The following is a 19,597-nucleotide window of genomic DNA, read 5'->3' as shown; positions in this document are numbered from 1 at the left end:
AGTTTTCTGTGGTTTTCATATAAAAAGTAAAAGGCTCTTGTCTTAAAATGATGTTTGGGAAATTTGTATCTAGTTGTGTAATAGTGACTAGAATTTAAGTGATCCTTACACAGCATTCAAGAAGGTTGTTACTACAGTGCTAAGCCATAAAAAAACAGGGTCATAGAATCTGAGCTCCATGGTCTCAGTTTCTCTCACTTTCTACAGCCAGCACTTAAACCTTCTTAAGGAAATAGTTCTATCATCAAATCCACTGTCCATTTTAGCAATTCACTGAAAACTGTCATAACTGAGTCATCCATACTTTTTTAAAAACCTTTGTCAATGCAGGAAAAATACACAATGTGCACCAAGAATTATTGTCACAATGTTGACATGCTTGCTACATTTCATCAGCAAGGCTTGAGAGAGGAAGGACATTGAGCAGGGTATTTTGGCACATCCTATAATGTCAGAGGAAATGCCAATCCTGAGACCCACTCAGAGCTCTCTTCTGAGAAATTTCCAAATCTCTAAACCTTCATTCTTTAAATGAAACATTTCTTAATAAATGTTAGTGTTCCAACTTCTGAACATGTAAATCATGTCACATTACTAAATGATCTATTTAAAGTCATATCATGATTCAAAAAAAGTTTCAGGGTACATAAAATTACAAAATTTGTGTGGTTTGTTTTAGAAGCCATGTTTCAGAAATAGGGGCTTTACAGACATGTACCAAACCGATCCATTTTCATTGAACCCAGAGTAACTAACTGCCCTGAACTTGGAGCAGTTTTCTTTCAAGTGAAGTCTGCTTCTGAATGAAGGGATTTCACAGCTTTTTACCTGCACCTCTAGCTTCTTGACACAGTTTCTGACTGATTCAAAACAGCGTTCTCATACCTCTTTTCTTTTTAGGGTATTTTACTGTTTAAAATATATCCACATTTTCTGTAAGTTCCCAATGCTGAGTTCCTGGCATAAAAGATTACCCTGTTACTTGGAAAGGAGTTCCCTTACAAGTCCCCCAGGTCCCATAATGTCTAAACCTCCTGCGCCACTTTATAGGACCGCCTCACCCCGCAGAAGAGCATCTACAGGAAAAGCAGCCTTCCCTTCCCCCACACATTTCCTTGGTTTATTTACAAAACGTCTTGGAATGAGAATGAGCCGCTTGTGGCTCCTGTGGCTGATTCAGGGATGGTTTACTGCCGGCAGAAGAGGCTGGTCAACCGAATGACCTCTCTGAAGCTGACCCTTACACCCTTATGGGAAGGACTTTATATCTTATGGGGACCCTTCTAACTGCTCCTGGAGGGCTTTATTTTTACAATAAAGAATTTAATATCCAAATAGCACTAAGAAGATAGATTAATAATGGCATGGTCTACTGGAGCTTTCATCTGCCTGTGATGCTATGGTCTGAACCTAAATGTCCCCCACAGGCTCATCATTTGAACCCTTATTATTCCATAGCCAGTGGGTGGTGATATTTTAAATGGCTGAATAACCCTTAGGAGGTGGGACTTAGCTGAAAGAAGTAAGTCACTGGAAGTGGATCTCAAGATGATACCCTGGACACTAGTTCTGGCCCTGCTATACTTTCCTCTTACTCTTCTGCCTTATGCCTGGAATGTTTTGATTTTGCAGTGAAGAGTTTATTAACCAAATATTACTGTAAATACACATTAATAATGGCAAGTTCTATCAACACAAAAGTCTGAAATGTGATGGGATGCCTTGGATTCCTGTGCATCAGCCTTGGCTTTTCAAAGAACATGATTTTAGCTGGATGAGATGGTATATATATTCATTAAGTTCTGGGGAACTTAATGTCCTTACTGAACACCTTTCTCAAGGCCTGGCATGTGTTACTACTATACATGCTAAGGAAATTAGAGACATGTATTTGTCATCTATAACATACGTGGAAACTAAGGTAATAAATCAATTTCAGCATATAAATAAGTACAAAATTGCTCATTTTCGATACTGGGTGCTAATTCACTAATTTTATTTTACTGATATTTTCTGCAAATCATTTGAGCCAAATATTCACTAATTTTTCAACTGCACAAATTTATCTACTATGAAATCAAAAGTAATATATGTGTTAAAGGGAAATGCCATATTTTTTTTAAAAAAAAAAAGGTAGGAAAAAATATCTCACCCAATTCACCCACTATCACCAAATTGTAAACTAATAAGTGTACACAGAAAAAAAAAAATGTTGTTTAACTTTCTATCTATGGTTTGACCTCTGATTTTCTCCTACTGTCTCCCCAGTGCATCCTAACGTCAGCCAAGGCTGCCAAGGAGGCTGTGCGACGTGTTCAGATTACAATGGATGTTTGTCATGTAAGCCCAGACTATTTTTTGTTCTGGAAAGAATTGGCATGAAGCAGATAGGAGTGTGCCTCTCTTCGTGTCCAAGTGGATATTATGGAACCCGATATCCAGATATAAATAAGTGTACAAGTAAGTGCCTACACAACATTATATTTTTATCTCATTCCTGGGGACTTTCCCAGATTGAAGGAGCCTCTAGTAGATTTGTGATTTTTCAACATCAATTAAATTATGTTTACCTGATAATTAGACTAACATACATAGATTAACCTTTATGGTGATAAAATTTTCAATCTTAACTTTAAAAAAATTAATTTTGTTTCATACATATGTTTTTTTATTATAAAAGCTAATACTGGGCCCATGATTATCACTTATTGTGAACCTACAGAAAAGTACTACAGGTACCAGCACCAAGTTCACACGACTATCATAAAATCCACATACCCAATAGCTTGGATCATTTTAACTATTTTGACTTCCAGAAGTAGTCCAGTATAGAAACTAAAATATTTATGAGTTGGAAAAAGATTGAAAGCACTACCATCTAGATCCTGAAAGTCTGTTCTCAACACTGAAGTCCAGCCGACTTCCAAACCTGCAAACAAAGACATGTGACATCATGTGCAGCTCTGCCTGTCTTTGCAAACCCACTGCCTGTGACTCTCTGCTCTTCTGCACCAGCCTTACTGACTCCCTTGCATGATCCTTCTGCATTTGCAGTTTTTGTCCTCTCTTGGCTTTTCTGGCAGTTTGGAAACTGCTTACCCACACCTTTATATGCAGCTAACCTTGCTGTCAGATGGAAACCATAGTAGTGACTACCATATTGAATTACGGTAATAATCATCATATGAAGTCCAACCAGTTATTGTTTACTGTGTCTTCTCGTGGAAGACAAATTTGGTGCATTCTGGTTTTCCTTTTTCTTATGTACTGCTATTAACCAATATCTAGAATGATGCCTGCCACATAATGCACAGGTATTTGTTGAGTGAATAAATAGCCCTCAATAATTGTATAAATGTAATAATTTGGTACATTTTATTAAAGTCTTCACAAAGCATCTTTATTATCATTTGATAAAAATAGGGACTTGGTTTCATAACCATTCTTGGATACCATATATACAAGTTGAATATCCCTTACATGAAATGCCTGGGACCAGAAGTATTTCAGATTTTGGAAGTTTGGGGATTTTGAAATATTTTTATAGACTGTACAGGTTGAGCATCCCTAATTTATAATCCAAAACCTGAAAATTTTGGCATTATGTCAGTACTCAATAAGTTTCAGATCTTAGAGCATTCTATAGTTTAGATGTCAATAGATGTCATTGTAGGTACAGGATGCTCTACCTGTATTACCAAACATTTTCTGAAAGCATGCTGCACAATGACTTTGAAAGCAAAGACTTCTATATATCAACAAAATAACTTTGGAGGAGTCCTTAATTCCCTTTAGCCAAATAAGTTTGAACTTCAGACATTTGATATAAAAGTTGCATGTGCAAGGAAAAATGCTCCAATCATAGTTAAGAGAAGGTTATGGCATATTTCTCTTTTGATGTTTTTCTTTCAGAATGCAAAGCTGACTGTGATACTTGTTTCAACAAAAATTTCTGCACAAAGTGTAAAAATGGATTTTACTTACACCTTGGAAAGTGCCTTGACAATTGTCCAGAAGGGTTGGAGGCCAACAACCACACCATGGAGTGCATCAGTATTGGTGAGAAAACAATCTCAGGGATTTAGCATGGAGAGTGGAGGAGGAAGTACCTCAGATGGCAGTGTCAGTCTACAGCAAGGTTCTATTCACAGCCCAATATTGAAGAAGAACCTTAATAGTTATCTCTCACAGGCCTTCTCTATCATTCTTTACAAAGATACTATTCTGAAAGTGTTCCTATGGCCCCACCCAACAGGCATTACAGGGCCAGTCAAGATCCAGTGAGCACTCTGTTCTTTCTTGGGAATGCTGATGGCTGGCTCTTTCAAACTGCTCTGTTCATTACAGATTTCTTCTGTATCTATAATAGTATATGTGTGTTATGGTATGTGTTTCAAAAACCTCTAGATTTAATCTCATGCAATAACCAAACTTATTCCCAAGGAGGAGGAGTATTCTCTCTTGATATAGTGCATTAGTGCTGAAATGGCACATGATTCAGAAACAACAGAGAAGACATAGGCCTTCCTCAAACTGATAGAGTGAGACAGTCCAAGGGCATGACTAATTGAAAGGGACAGTTCCTCAGACAAGTTGTTTGTCTAAATATCAGTCTGGCTATATTTTCCATTTCCCATGTTGTACTAGAGCTATGAGTTTGATGAATACTTGGGGAACATATGCTAAACTGAATGGGAAAACAGCATAGGAAAGCTCAAAATCCCCTGAGCAAAGACTGCAGGAATCTTGATGCTGCCTCGCTGCTGGTATGTAGACACAGAGCCCTTGTGATTCCGTGCTAGATAGTCTCCGAAACCACCCCAGGGTCCCACAGTATGGCTGGTCTTAGAATCTAAGCATTGGAATAATGATGATAACTTGGTGGCTTAACCACTTCAGATCACCACAAATATATTTTGAACTTTTTGTTTGTTTGTTTGTTTTTTGTTTTCTGAGGTAGGGTCTCATGCTGGCTCAGGCAGACCTGCAATTCACTATGCTGTCTCAGGGTGGCTTTGAACTCTGCCTCCCGAGTGCTGGGATTAAAGGCTTGCACCACCATGCACAGTTTATTTTGAATATTTATAATATAATAAAACAAGGAGATGATATTCTAAAGTTAACCTCAGAGGCATTGGCAAACAACAACCAGTTGTGTATCCTAAATCAGTTCATGATTGTTTTTAGTTAAGTTTTTGTTTTTTCCTCCACTCAATAAGAACACATAAAAACAACCCAGGGAAAGTGTAGAAGGTGGATGAGATAGCACTTCTAGTTCACCTCCTTCTAAGTCCCGAGGGCTGATGATTAGAGGTAGAAAGTTCCAAACAGTGGAGTAAATGGAAATTATGAACACTCTTGTGAAATATTCAAGGACAGATATTCAGGATGAGTTGCTACTTATAATATTTCTTTATCCATAACAAAGGGCATGTTTTTAATTTTTATATTTCATAAATGAGTAGTATTCATTTAAAAACACTCTCCATATATATATATATGGACAGAAAGTATATATATAATACTTTCCAGTCAGGGACTGTGTTTAAGACCTAGCAATATTGGATTAGCCTTCAATGCTAATGGGTTTTGTATCACCCATGAAATTGAGACTATTTCTTTACACATATTTTAAATGTTTATATATTCTAAAATGAGCACTAGCTTTCAAATTTGCAAATTTTGCTCAAGGCTGGCTCCTGGTGTTTGCTCCCTAAGGGAAGTCTCCCATCATGTGATATGAAGCCCACAGGCACTTCACGTGCAGGCTTGCCCCAGAATTTCAAAGAAAATCATGATGTGCTTTACTACACAAAGGACTATCAAACTCTATTCCTGGAACAAGTTTGACAGTGGGGAATGAGGGAGCTGAAATGCTGACTCCAAGACATAATCTTAAATTGTCAGTGCTATAATTGTTGCCTTAACTTTAGCTGCTCAACAGACTACCTTACCCTTTGCTAGGCTCTAGGCTTTATCTATTTTTTCTTGTTTAGATTTTAAAGTTTTAAAAATGTCCTAGCAGAGAAAAATGTTCTAGTATAAAGGTGACATGGAAGATTGATAGCATACCATATCCACATCCTATGATTTGTAGATCAAATTAAGTATGAACCTTCACAATACCAATGAGAAGAGTATATTCTTCCCAACTCAAGCTCCAGATATTTGCAAGCTTCTTGCACTATCATTCTGTCCTTCTCATTGTTCCTCTTGGAAAAATAGACTTGCTCAAATTTCACAGAAGAAAAATGTCCCATTGAAGTAGTAAACAGTAGAGGGCACATGCCCTCACTGCATTCTCTATGGAGTTATTGAATAAAAACTAGAGAGGCATAGTAATGTTGATGGACAGGCAGTACTGGTAGGATATCTACGTCAATTTTCTTCCCAACCTCAGATTCTCTTTTGTTACGACTTAGACTCATGATCAGCCTACACATGTTCAACTGTTTCTAGGGCCAGGGAGCTGCATGCTTTTTTGAGACACTTCACTCATTGGTAGATAGCTAAAAATTCCTTGAATGAAGATTGTTCTTAATGCAGAAGACAGAAGAAACTGAAGTTGAGAATTTCTGTTTGTTCTTAGGTACCTCTAAATAAGTTGTATCCCAATTCTACATTGTTCATTTAAACTGAATAGAAATTAAATTGCCCTATTATTTTTAGCCTTCCACCCACCCAAATTTCCTTTTTGTTCTAGAAATATTACAGGCATATTCTAAAATATTTCCTACTCTCATGGCATTTTATCTGTCTGGTCTTATTAAAGCTCTTTACTATCTAATCTCTTGGTTTCAATATATTGCCTCCTTCAATGAAATTATCTAAGACTGTCATCAGAATTTCACTTGCAGAACCATTCATCATCTGATTATAAACCAGTAATTACCTATGTTGTAATTTTTTAACCCTGGCTTTCTGAAATCTAAGTATGTTTTCACCTTTATCACTCTGGTTACTTTGAAAGACTGATAATAATCCTGGCTACTTTCCTATTAGATATTTTTTCTAACTTAGTACTCTTTAATTCTGGTATCAACTAAATACACAAAGCCAAAGCTCACAAGATAATATTTCTTTTTGTACTTGTTCATATGTTTGAAGATTCATTACTTTTGTGTGGCTAAGTTTGAGAGGAGATGTTCCTAACTTACAAACAATTGTAGTACTCAATAATATACTCTATTTTATTTAATTAATTTATTATTTATATGGACACTAAAAGATTGAAACATCCTCTTTCTCCTTATTTTATCCTTAAGAGTTGTCTTGGTGAACTTTGATCAGCAGAATTGCTCCATAGAATTTGGGCACAGGGGTGAACTGTCATGGGGTGTGTGTGTGTGTGTGTGTGTGTGTGTGTGTGTGTGTATGTATGTGTGTGTTGTGCATTTTCTAATTAATTACAACTATATATATGAGACCAACTAAGGCCATTTCTGCTGTTCTGTTTCAGTGCACTGTGAGGTCAGTGAATGGAGTCCTTGGAGTCCATGCACCAAGAAAGGGAAAACATGTGGCTTCAAAAGAGGGACTGAAACACGGGTTCGAGAAATAACACAGCATCCCTCAGCCAAGGGTAACTTGTGTCCTCCAACAAGTGAGACAAGAAAGTGTATAGTGCAAAGAAAGAAGTGTTCAAAAGGAGAACGAGGTACAATCATCTTAATAAAATATACTTGTATGAATCCCACAACTTCATGCATATGTCACTTCCTTTCTTAAGGAATAATGGCAACATCACTTACAACCAAAACTCAGAAATATGTACCCAAGAACATGTTGTAGTGGCTCCAAACTGTAGGATACAGATGTGGTATTTTTAAAATGTAGCCTAGTATTAGATCTATATACTATTTAAGTATGATAACTGATTATGTATATATATATATATATATATATATATATATATATATATATATATAAAATGAATGATCAGATTTCATATGGTTTACCTTGTTAGTGCTTAGAAAACTTATGGGACATCTCATAACCACAAGGTATAACAACATTTGGCATAAGACCATAACAAATGGAAACGACCATCAACTTATTTCTTTCCTCATTAATAGAAATTAAAACAGTGTGAATTTTTACAAGCAAAAAAGTTACAAGTAGAATTTGTTGAAAGAAGCAATTTGTTATATTATTAAAAACAATATAAACATGTTGTTTTTGACTTTACATCCAAATTAAATGATCAAGGCCATATTTTATAATAAAATGATTAATGACATTCTAACCACAAGATTTTTTTTTAAATGAATCAACTTTATATTCTAGAAAACAAAAGCTACTTGATCAATATTATTTATGCCAGGACTTGTTCTGAAATCCTGTAAGGACAAGCTTATCATTAATATGGTACTTGAGGATGAATATACTTCTTTTTATAATTCCAGATGTCAATCTTTAAAAATACCAATTTCTTGTTTTTTTCATTAAAGTCCTCAGCACCACTGCCCACAAATATGTTGCATGTCTTTAAATAACCACTGATGATTTTCTAGGAAGCCTTTAAATGATCCTCCCAATTAATTAATTGTCTCTTGAAAGGAGTGGGGTCTGGAGTTGAAGTTCCTTTTCTTCTTTCTTTTTCCTTCCTTCCTTCCTTCCATCCTCCATTTCTTCATTCATTCATTCAACAGCTTCACTAAATTATTACCTTTGTCACCACACATTGTGCACATCTCTCTGAAGATATTCTGAAGGTATTCCCAGAATCTAGTGGAAGATAAGATGTTTAAAAAGAGAATCCCAATATTACGTAGCAAGATATCTTATAAATACATGAATTAAGTCTAATGGGATAAAACAAGACTCTACAAACATGAACATTGGGTAGCCTGTACTTTTCAAAGCACCCTTTATTATATCAAAAGTGTCATCAGAAGGTAGAAAATGTTGAAATCCAATTATAATTAAGTACTTAATATGATAATATTCTTGAAGACATGAATTATTTTTTTTTAAGTTTTATTTATTTATTTGAGAGCGACAGACATAGAGAGAAAGACAGATAGAGGGAGAGAGAGAATGGGCGCGCCAGGGCTTCCAGCCTCTGCAAACGAACTCCAGACGTGTGCGCCCCCTTGTGCATCTGGCTAACGTGGGACCTGGGGAACCGAGCCTCGAACCGGGGTCCTTAGGCTTCACAGGCAAGCGCTTAACCGCTAAGCCATCTCTCCAGCCCCAAGACATGAATTATTTTAAGGAGAACTTTAAATTTGTGAGAGATTGGATTAAACTTTAGTTTCAGGAATAAAATTTGGCTAGTGAAAAGGGTCTTTCTGGAATTTATTTCCTATTAATTTAAAATGTCTTGACCCTGGTTCAAGGCTCGGTTCTCCAGGTCCCACATTAGCCAGATGCACAAGAGGACGCACACATCTGGAGTTCGTTTGCAGAGGCTGGAAGCCCTGGCACGCCCATTCTCTCTCTCTCTATCTGTCTTTCTCTCTGTGTCTGTCGCTCTCAAATAAATAAATAAATAAGTTTTAAAAAATAAAAATAAAAAAATGTCTGAGATTTAAAAGTAGGATTTTGAAGTCAAATGATTCATCATAGCTTGTCTTGTGTCCCCATAGCTGTGTGTTTGCTTATGTTCACTTAAAGTTATCTGTATATTTAATGAGATACAGGTGGACTATGTTCATATTTTTTGCATAGTCTACCATATTAATCAATATAATCAGTATCGATTAAACTTTTAAAATGTGAGGTAAAGCATATCCAACAGAAATATTTAATTTACAATACTAACTATAGTTTAGTTCTTTTATTTGGGAATGCAATCTTCTAAGATATTTTCTAGTACTTGACTTAGACATTTACATTGAAAATTTCAGTTCATAAATCTATCCATGGAAAAATAAATAATGCTTCACAACATTTGAAGTAGTAGCCTATGACACAAGATTTGACTTATAACCCTCTGTCTAATCTGTTTTCTTTCTTCTTAGGATACACTGAGGTTTTACATTTACAAAGAAAACTTTATATTATTAGAAAGATGAAAATGTTTCACTATTTCTCAAATGTGATAATTTATACACTAATAAGACTTATGGATCCTGTTACAGTCAGATTCATATTGCTGGTAGAAATCACCCAACCAAGAGCAGCTATTAGGTAAAAAAAAAGGGGGGGTTCATTTTGGCTTACAGACTCAAGGGGAAGCTCCATCATGATAGGGGAAAACAATGGCATGAGCAGAGGGTGGACATCACCCCCTGGCCAACATAAAGTGGACCACAGCAATAGGAGAGTGTGCCAAACACTGGCATGGGAAAACTGGCTATAACACCTATAAGCCTACCCCCAACAATATACTGCCTCCAGGAGGCTTTAATTTTCAATTTTTATCATCTGGGGAACATAGCATTCAGAACACCTAAGTTTATGGGGGACACCTGAATCAAACCACCACATTCTGCATTTGATAACTATTCATCCAACTTTAAAAGTCACCAGTTCTTTTTATCAATTCCAATGATGCACATACATTCCTTTAGTCCAAGATCTTTTTAAATTTATTTTTTATTAATTAGTTTTGTGCTCAGTGAATACAGTCAAGTTGGTACCATTATTAGACTCATCCATGTCCTACCCCCTCCCCTTGGCCCTCCCTGTTGAGGTAAATGGGTCATTCATTGTGGAGTTAGCCCACAGTTATGGGTAGGAGAAATGTCTCTGTGTATCATGACCCGATGTGTGGCTTTGACATTCTTTCTGCCCCCTTCCACAGAATTTCCCTGAGCCATGTTGGGTTTATTTTTGGTCTGCTTCAGTGATGTGGTATTGGGGGCCTCTGGGTCCCTGGATATCTGATTTGGTAGGAGTTCATTGTTTTCTTTGTCAAACTCCTTCACTTTTGTGCTGGTACCCAGTTCACCAAGAAAACAGCACCCAATCACAGAAAAATAATGGCTGCATAGTCTCACTCATCTGCAGCACCTAACCTGAATCTACCCAAGATGCAGACATACCTAGCAAGCATCTCGAGGACTAGACAATAGGGTGGGTGGGAAGGGAGGGGACAGTAAGGGAGAGGGTAGGAGATACAAATCTAGACCCAAACGGCAATGGTACCATAAAATTCCACAACCTAAAAGGCAGACCAAATGATTGAGCCTTCACCAAGCCCTTGAGGGAACACCTGAGCCATAAGACACTGGAGAGGGTATGATGAAGACTAACTTTAATCTTCTACAGCTTCTCTGTCTCTTCTCTCTAACTCTTTTATATTAGTTATCTTTTTCTTCCTTTTCTTAGTGGGCACTGACCTGTAACTCCTAGTACCAGCATCCACAATGAGCTTTTGATCAGAGAGACCTACAAGGTTTCCTAAAATAAAGACAGATTTCTGTCAGAGTACTTGATGACCCACCAAAGTTTAGTGGTGAGACCCTACTGCTGAAGACACTATATGCGGTTGACATGTAAAATGGAATGACATGGCTGGAAGCTGGAAGAGAGTCAGTCCAAGATCTTTTAACTGAGCCATAATACCAAAAAATCCCCACAAAGCACATAATGGCACAGAATAAACACACTGCAAAAGATGGCATTGCTCATAGCAAAGAAATATTCAGCCAATATTCGACTTAAACAGGTTAGATATCAAACTCTGTGACTCCAAGTCCAATAACTCTAGTCAGTGAAAAGACTCTAAGTAGCAATAAGTTTCTGTAGTTCAATTCCACCCCTCCAGATAGACTGCTCACAGTCCTAGAAAACTTCATCTGGGGCCAAAAGCTCTCCTTGGCACCTATCTTGTGGTCCTGGCATCTCCACTTGGACTCTACTGCAACCCATGGTTCATCCTCATGGCTCCACTAGGTCTCCATGCAGGCATCCAGGAAACCTGGTTCACACAGCCCATGGCCATTTACAAAACACAATATCACCTTGGAAACTCAGTGACCCTCTCTTTCATGAATTTCCTATGCTCCACCATACCAGGTAGGGTGTTTGTCAATCCAGCAGGAAATAAAGCAGACTTTGAAGAACAGGACACTCCTTGAACACTCAAGTCCCTTCAAAAGAGTCTACATTCTTTCTGTTGTCCCATAATGGGCTTGCTCAATTGCAATGGTTGTAATCTCTCATACAATTGCAGCTGAACAGGCGGCAGTTTTTGCCCAAAGATTTCATTTCTGTGCCATATCCCTCTGCACACAGCATTCCATTTTTAAGCCATACAACCTTGCACAACTTCTCAGGACACAGCCATAACAGCAAGCCTCTCACACAAACTGCTTCTAGCCCAATCCTAGCAAAGCTCTTTCTCATCCTCATAAGCCAAACTTCACAGTCCATAGTTCTTACTGCATTCAGGTCTTTCAACTTTGACAAAAAATAATCCATCAAGCTGTACTTACAGCACTGCAAGGTGTCTTTTAGGCCAAGGTTTCAAATCCTCTCACATTCCTATTGAAAATCAACTCCAAAAGACCAAAGCCACACAGCCAGGTATCAAGCCATGAATGACACCATTCCTTGGTACCAACAATACTGTTGAAATCAGGTTCACATTGCTGGTAGAAATCACATGACCAAGAGCAGCCTTTTGGGGGGAAAAGGTTTATTTTGGCTTACAGACTCGAGGAGAAGCTCCATCATGGCAGAGGAAAATGATGGCATGAGCTTAGGTTGGACATCATCCCCTGGCCACCATAAGGTGGACAATTACAACAGGAGAGTGTGCCAAATACTGGCATGGTGAAACTGGTTATAACACCCAGAAGTCCACCCCCAATAATACCCTGCCCACAGGAAACTTTAATTTCCAATGGCTATCAGCTGGGGAACCTAGCATTCAGAACACCTTAGTTTATGGGACTCAAACCACCATAGGTCCCTTTTAATCAAATTATAGAACTAGTTCAACTGTTATCTACTCTTCACTCATCTTTTAATATGTTTAATCTTTTTTCAAGTATCTTAAAAATTCAAGGTAGGGAGAAAACCACATTTCATACATTACTTCTTTAATAGTTTCCTAACTTCTCTGAAAGTTTACCATCCTATCTGAATACAAAATAGATGGCTAATCATGTTTTTTAGATATTGTTCTATATAAATTATATCAAGCATCACATAAAAATATTGCTCAGTTCCTTATTTAGGCTCACATACACACACACACACACACACACACACACACACACCCATATATATATATATATATATATATATATATATATATATATATATATAATAGATGTAATGTAACATAAAATACTTCAAACTTAGCACAACCATCCTTAGAAGGACATATATAATCTGCCAAAAGAACTAAAAGATAGTTTGTCTATAATTTACTATGTGAAAAAATATTTTTATTATAATTAGGTAAATCTTAGAGCCTTTTAGACAACTTAAAAGATAGGTACACTAAAATGACAAAGACATGATTTCTCCTGCCATTAGCATATCTATATTATTTGACTTGCTCTGAAATGCTTATAGGTATTCCTAAAATAGGAAGATGCCTTTAAAGATGAGTGAAATAAAAATAAGATCTTTACTGTAAAATATATCCTGGAAATCTTGAACTTAAAATTTCCATCAATGATCACAATGCCAGAGAGGATAATGATGGACCAATGTAGATAACTCATCTTTGTGGCAGGAATTCAGCATGTGCTCAGAATTTCTCCTGCTGAGACCTAACTGCTAGACAGAGTGTCTAGGAAAGAATGACCAGACACAGAAAAATTACTTTCCATCAGGTACATAAAGAAGTTGGATAGAAGGAAATTATTTCTAGCATGGGGTAGATTATGCTCTTAAGTATGTGTGTGGAAAAGATAGGCTGTAAAACCTTATATAGACACATTTTCCCTTCCATTTTTCTTGTGCTTTGAATAGCTACAGCAAATGAATCTGCAGAGGTTGATGCAACTGTCATAATCCCAAATCCTAATTTTTACCAAATACACTATTTGTTTACACCATTAGGATTATCTCCCTCTATTTAACATGCTACTTTTCAACTGGATTTGACTTATTCACCAATAACTAATTTTGCCATTATAATGTGATTCTAGCTTGTACCCTTCTCCATTGAATTATGTATTTGTAATGCTGAAAGCATGCAATATATATTTTAAGAGATTGTGCACACTAACAGATCAGAACTATGCGAGCACTAATGCAATGTAATTGAAATAGAAGAAGAAAGGAGAATACCAATTTATGACTATTGACTTCTGAGATATTCAATATAACCTCTGATAAGAGGAAGTAAAACAGGACAGGGGGATATATGTGTGCCTAAATTTTCTTGTTATAAAGAAGTATATAAGCTGGGTATGGTGGCACACACCTTTAATACCCAGCATTTGGGAGGGAGAGCTAGGAGTATCTCTGTGAATTTGAGGCCAGTCTGAGACTACATAGTGAGTTCCAGCTCAGCCTGGGCTAGAGCGATACTTTACCTTGGAAAAAAAAAAAAGAGGTCCATGAAGGTGTGTGTGTATGTGTGTGTGTGTGTGTGTGTGTGTGTGTGTGTGTGTGTGTGAGAATTGGAAAGACAGTCAGTATGTTTCTCATTCAATTGTATATTCTATTCTATAAGAGCCTGAAGAGGGCATTTGCCACCAACATCTACTGCATAGATAGATTTTAGGGAATTTCACAGATAATGAAATACCTTTTATGCTCAGTTTAACTCATTAAGAAGATTCTCCTTAGACACAAGTACTATATGATCTTGGAATAGAAAAAAAGAGAGAATAGTCATGTAAAAATGGAATTCATTATAGTTACAAATATGAGTTAGTATCCATCCTGTCAGAGAAATGAAAAAGGAATATATTAAACAGTAAGAAGAAAAGTTTGCATGGGCACCTTTGGAAAGAAACTAGTACAAGAATGAACATATCATTGTCTTATTTAAATAAACTGTAGGTTGCTTTACATACCTTATCAAAATTAGATACAGTAAGAGTCAACTAAGCATTTCATAAAGGAAAAGTCACACATGTCAACTTATCAGGGCATTATTCTACCAATATAAGAAGTATACATTATGTGTATAATTAACACTACATTTGCAAGTATAACAAGATTAAATCTTCTAAAATGTGACAAAATTTGATAGGAACTTTTGTTCCTAGATTTACTCCTCCATCTTTCATCTAATTATTTAAATCTTTATAACTAATCTAGTAACTTATAGTTGAGTTTCTTACAGGAGAGATTTACAATAAATAGTAGCTCATTTCAAAACAAGATATTTAGACAAGATTTCCACAATATTCATCTGAAGCCAAATAGATAGATTTATTATCTCATAACTGTAGGATGATAACTTATTTTAAGGTCTTAGGTTATGCCTTCTCCTGGTTTTCATGTCACAGAAGGCCAGCTGGCCTCAAGATACTCATCCTGTGCCTGTGTAAGCACTAAAGGATGAGAACTTTCTGCTCTTTTGATACAGATGTGAGTAGACTAACCCCTTGACATAGTCAGAAGAAGCCACAAAGTACAGAGCTGAGATAATGGTACTAGAGATTGTGGCTCTCAACCAGAGATGATTTTTCCCCTAGGGGACGTTATTATTTGCTCAGAGTACATGGATGAGAACGTCTGATATAAACTCAACAATCTCTCTGCTTTCTTGGGCTTAGTTAATCCTACACAGATGGGTTGCCTGTTAAGAGCCTAAAGAGGGGCACTTGCCACCAACACAAACCTGTATATGATGGACAGCTTTCATTACACGGATGAATGGGCACATAGGGATATTTACTCATTGGTATAAATACAACAGTTGTGCTAAAAAATTTAGAGACCTTAATAAAAATATGCCAGTACCATAAGGAAATATTTAAGGATTTTTGCTTTAATTTTTTACTTATTTCTGAGGGGGACAAGGAGAGAGAATGGGCATACCCGGGCTTCTAGTCACTGCAAGGAACCCCAGATACATGTGCCACAAGGTGCATCTGACTTACGTTGTTCTGGGAAATTGAGCCTGTGTCCTTAGGCTTTGTAGGCAAGTGCATTGACAGCTAAGCAGTCTCTCTAGCCCTATTTAAGGTGATGATTTGAAATAAAAATCCTACACTCTTAAAGAAATAGTCCTAAATTTAAATATAGACCTGTCCTTCAAGGGTCAAGACAAATGTTTCACTAAATATCCTCAGTAAAGAAACCTACCAGTACTCAACCACTAGCTCACTTTCAATTCACCAAAATTAATTACAGTAACTACTTCTAGCTCTTGTTTTTGCAATATTATCTATGAAATATAACTAAATTCAACTGTTTTCTCTGTTGAGACATATTGATACATCTTTGTGGGTGCATTATGATAAAACGTATACAGTGTGCAAGAATGAATCAAGATAATAAGTACTTTCCTCTCTTCAGACATCGATTATTTTATATGCTAAGATTCCCTTCTCTTCCTTCTTAGTTACAAACATATCACAGATTGTTTTAGGCAATAGTTACCCTACTGTATTATAGAATACCAGAACTAATTCTTCCTTTCTAAATGTGCTTTAGTACTCCTTGTTTAATCTTGTCATACTCCTCCACCTGGTCCTTCCCAGTATCTCATGACCACTATTCCACTTTATTGTATGCAACTAGAATTCTATGTCACTGCTTTTTCTTTCTTTTGTGGGTATGGGGGGGGTGCTGAGGCAGGGTCTCACTCACTTTAAACCAAGCTAAGCTCAAATTCACTATGTAGTCCAGGCTGGCCTCAAACTCAGCAATTCTCTGACCTTAGACTCCCCAGTGCCAGGATTATGCCCTGCTGTTTCTGCCTTTTCTGTAGGCCATAGCTGAACATTAACAGTTGTGTAGAGTTCAATATAATCCTTTAAAAATTTCATCTCATTCAATCTTGCAAATGGGAGAACTAGGCGTACATTATAGTTGTTAAAAATCAAAAGATTACAGTTTATGGATGTTACAGCCTACTGTAAATATCAGGCTTTAAAAAATATTTTGACTTATCTATTTGCAAGGAGAGAGAGAATTGTCACACGAGGGCCTGTTACCACTGCAAATCAACTTCAGATTCATGTGCCACTTCGTGCCTCTGGCTTTACATGGGTGGCTGAGAAATTGGACCTGGGCTGGCAGGTTTCACAAGCAAGTGTCTTTAACTGTTGAGCCAGCTCCACAGCCTAATACTGGGCTTGTAATAATAATGCATGTGTACTATCATCCTTGAAAGAATGTAGGCACTACTGACCTCAAATAAGCCCCATGCTATTTTCAGGAAGGTTTATTGGGCACATCACAATGGGCAGTCTGCCACCATCTCTGTAGCCTCTTGAACTCAGGCTTTGCCTTCAGATTCTTCTCAGACATGGAGGCTCCACTGCTTGTCTTACATCATTGGGTTCCCCCTTCAGTCATATTTCATAATGCTTGCTTATTCTCTTATTTCTTTCCCATCAATTCCAACCTACTATGGCTATTATAGCATTTATTATATTGCATTTTCACTTAAAATAAAATAAAAATAAAGAAAGAAATGTCCAATCAGTTTACAAACTCAGTGGATATGGGTCAAAATTTAGTAGCCATACAGATGAAAATATTCTGTCGCTTCAGTGGCAAGGCTTAGTCTCCCATTTTCTTTGGACATTGACATTTATCTAGAAGAATCTTGGTGATGTTTGTCTGTTACCTAGGTTTGTGTGTTGGCTACAAAACCAAGAGCTTTCATTTATACCAATGATGCCAACCCATTAGCCAGAAGTACTCCACTCAAGTACCTAGATGGATATAAGAAAAACTGAAAGGACAGTTACTAGATTTCTTGTTTCTCATACATTTTGCTGTCCCATTGTATACACACCAAAATCCTCAGTGTTGAAGAAAAAGCTCTATAGAAAATAAGAGGCCTGTTATTTCATAGCTTTCATTCCTTGGTCTTATATTACTTTTTATATATCAACTAGTAGTCATAATTCACACTTTGTAATTAATACTAAGCTATCGTGGCATTTATGGGCTCTCTCAGTTTTAGGAACATTGTTAATGATGGTCACAATTCATGGCTGACATCATTCATGGTGGAAATATTCAAATGTTACGACAGCTTTTGCTGAGCTAGCGGGTAAAAATTATTGTTACAAATGCCTACTTTCTCTGAGATTGCTTTTTTGTGATGTTTGTAAATATCTAATACTTTTTACACTTTATTGTGTTTAAATACTTAATGGCCAGGTTAATGAAGACAATCATAGTTATACTGTTCAAAGCATTCTTTGGTCCCTAAGCAAACAATGACCTTGCCACTATTTAGATCATGCCCATGCTTCCACTGGCTTTGATGACATAACAACCTCAAGACAAAGAGGCTTAAAAGAACCACCATATACTTTACCATCTGTGGCTAGGAAGTTTTGGGAGAAGTCTACTGGATAATCTGCTTGTAGCTTGGCTTCTTCTTGTGGCTGGATGGCTGAAAACTGAGGACACCATTTTGTTCATCATCAAGATTGCAAGAAAGTCTATAGCATTCCTGAGGGAGAAAAGCATAGTGCATTCTCTTGAGGCTTAAAACTGACATGTTTCTATTTCTACAGCCTTCTGTTAGCTTGTGTTAGTTACAAGATCAATTCTGGTTGAAGGCATGAAGTATAGTGGCAGAAGAAACTAGAACATGACTTTTAAAGGTGCCAGGCAAGCACAGGAAGCAGTGGAATGTGCTGAGCATTACTGCCATCTAAATGTCTGCTTGTTTGCAGTTAGAGGAAGATGACTGCTCAGTCTTCACCAGTCTCTTACTGACTGTGAAACTGTCTCCTTATTTACAAAAACATTTCTATTGTATATTACAATATGTAAAGGGAAAAATAATAGAAGAAAAATAAATAAAAAGCCAGAACAAGATACACTTAGAGATGGACAAATGTTTATTAAAGCACCAGTTGTGTGCTAGACAGCTTTAGGTGTGCAGAAAATAGCCATTAGCAAAAAAGATAAAAGACCCTTTCTTCGGGTGCTTTCTATTCTTCATGTTAGTTTCATGTTTCATATAGTAAAGATCCCCAGTGCACAGCTCACATGCAGCAAATACCTGTGTGGACAGTTTTAATCTTTATGACTAGTGATACTAGTGACCGCAGTCCTTGTTAGAACCTACTAATACATTTCTACCTATATTTCATTTTAGTCTGGAGGTAAATATGTATTTATTTTCCGGTGATCACCATGTTGTTGTGCTAGTAAGTGGTTTTAAGATGGCTGAATAGGGTTAAAGGTACAGCTTGTGGATGTGGAACAGAGCTCAAGTTAACAGGGCCTTTGGAGAAATGACCTTAAGACCTTGGCTTTATTCACAGCCTGCTCCAGCCAACTGAGATCCCTGCCAATTAGCAGGGTTCCCTAGAGAGAGACTCTGAGAGCATCAGTATAAATTTAAATTCTGGACCCCCAAATGTAGTTTCCAAAGGGCCCTTCTTGTCCTTTGCTAATTACAAAGTAAACATTTCTCAGGAAAAAGACACATCCTCCTTTCATGCTCCCCTCTACCTTCCTACATCCCCAGTACAGTCCTGCCTTGAAACTGCTGGTGCTGCTGAGGCCTCTGGCACCAGAGACACCTCCCATT

At 37.0% G+C, this 19,597-nt stretch overlaps 1 protein-coding gene across 1 annotated transcript in view; it reads left to right on the top strand.

Annotated features, from left to right (window-relative positions):
* The window catches only part of Rspo3 (R-spondin 3), an 82,820-nt gene that overhangs the window by 25,408 nt on the left and 37,815 nt on the right, over positions 1 to 19,597 (top strand). Inside the window, exons 2-4 of the mRNA XM_004651226.2 lie at positions 2,269 to 2,460; positions 3,913 to 4,059; positions 7,460 to 7,657. Of these exons, the coding sequence (XP_004651283.1) occupies positions 2,269 to 2,460; positions 3,913 to 4,059; positions 7,460 to 7,657 (537 nt within the window). The remainder of the gene's footprint in view (positions 1 to 2,268; positions 2,461 to 3,912; positions 4,060 to 7,459; positions 7,658 to 19,597) is intronic.

This window comes from Jaculus jaculus, chromosome 9 (assembly GCF_020740685.1).
Source record: "Jaculus jaculus isolate mJacJac1 chromosome 9, mJacJac1.mat.Y.cur, whole genome shotgun sequence".
NCBI lineage: Eukaryota > Metazoa > Chordata > Mammalia > Rodentia > Dipodidae > Jaculus > Jaculus jaculus.
The sequence above is the reverse complement of the archived record's forward strand: the minus strand, read 5'-3'. Positions and strand labels throughout refer to the sequence as shown.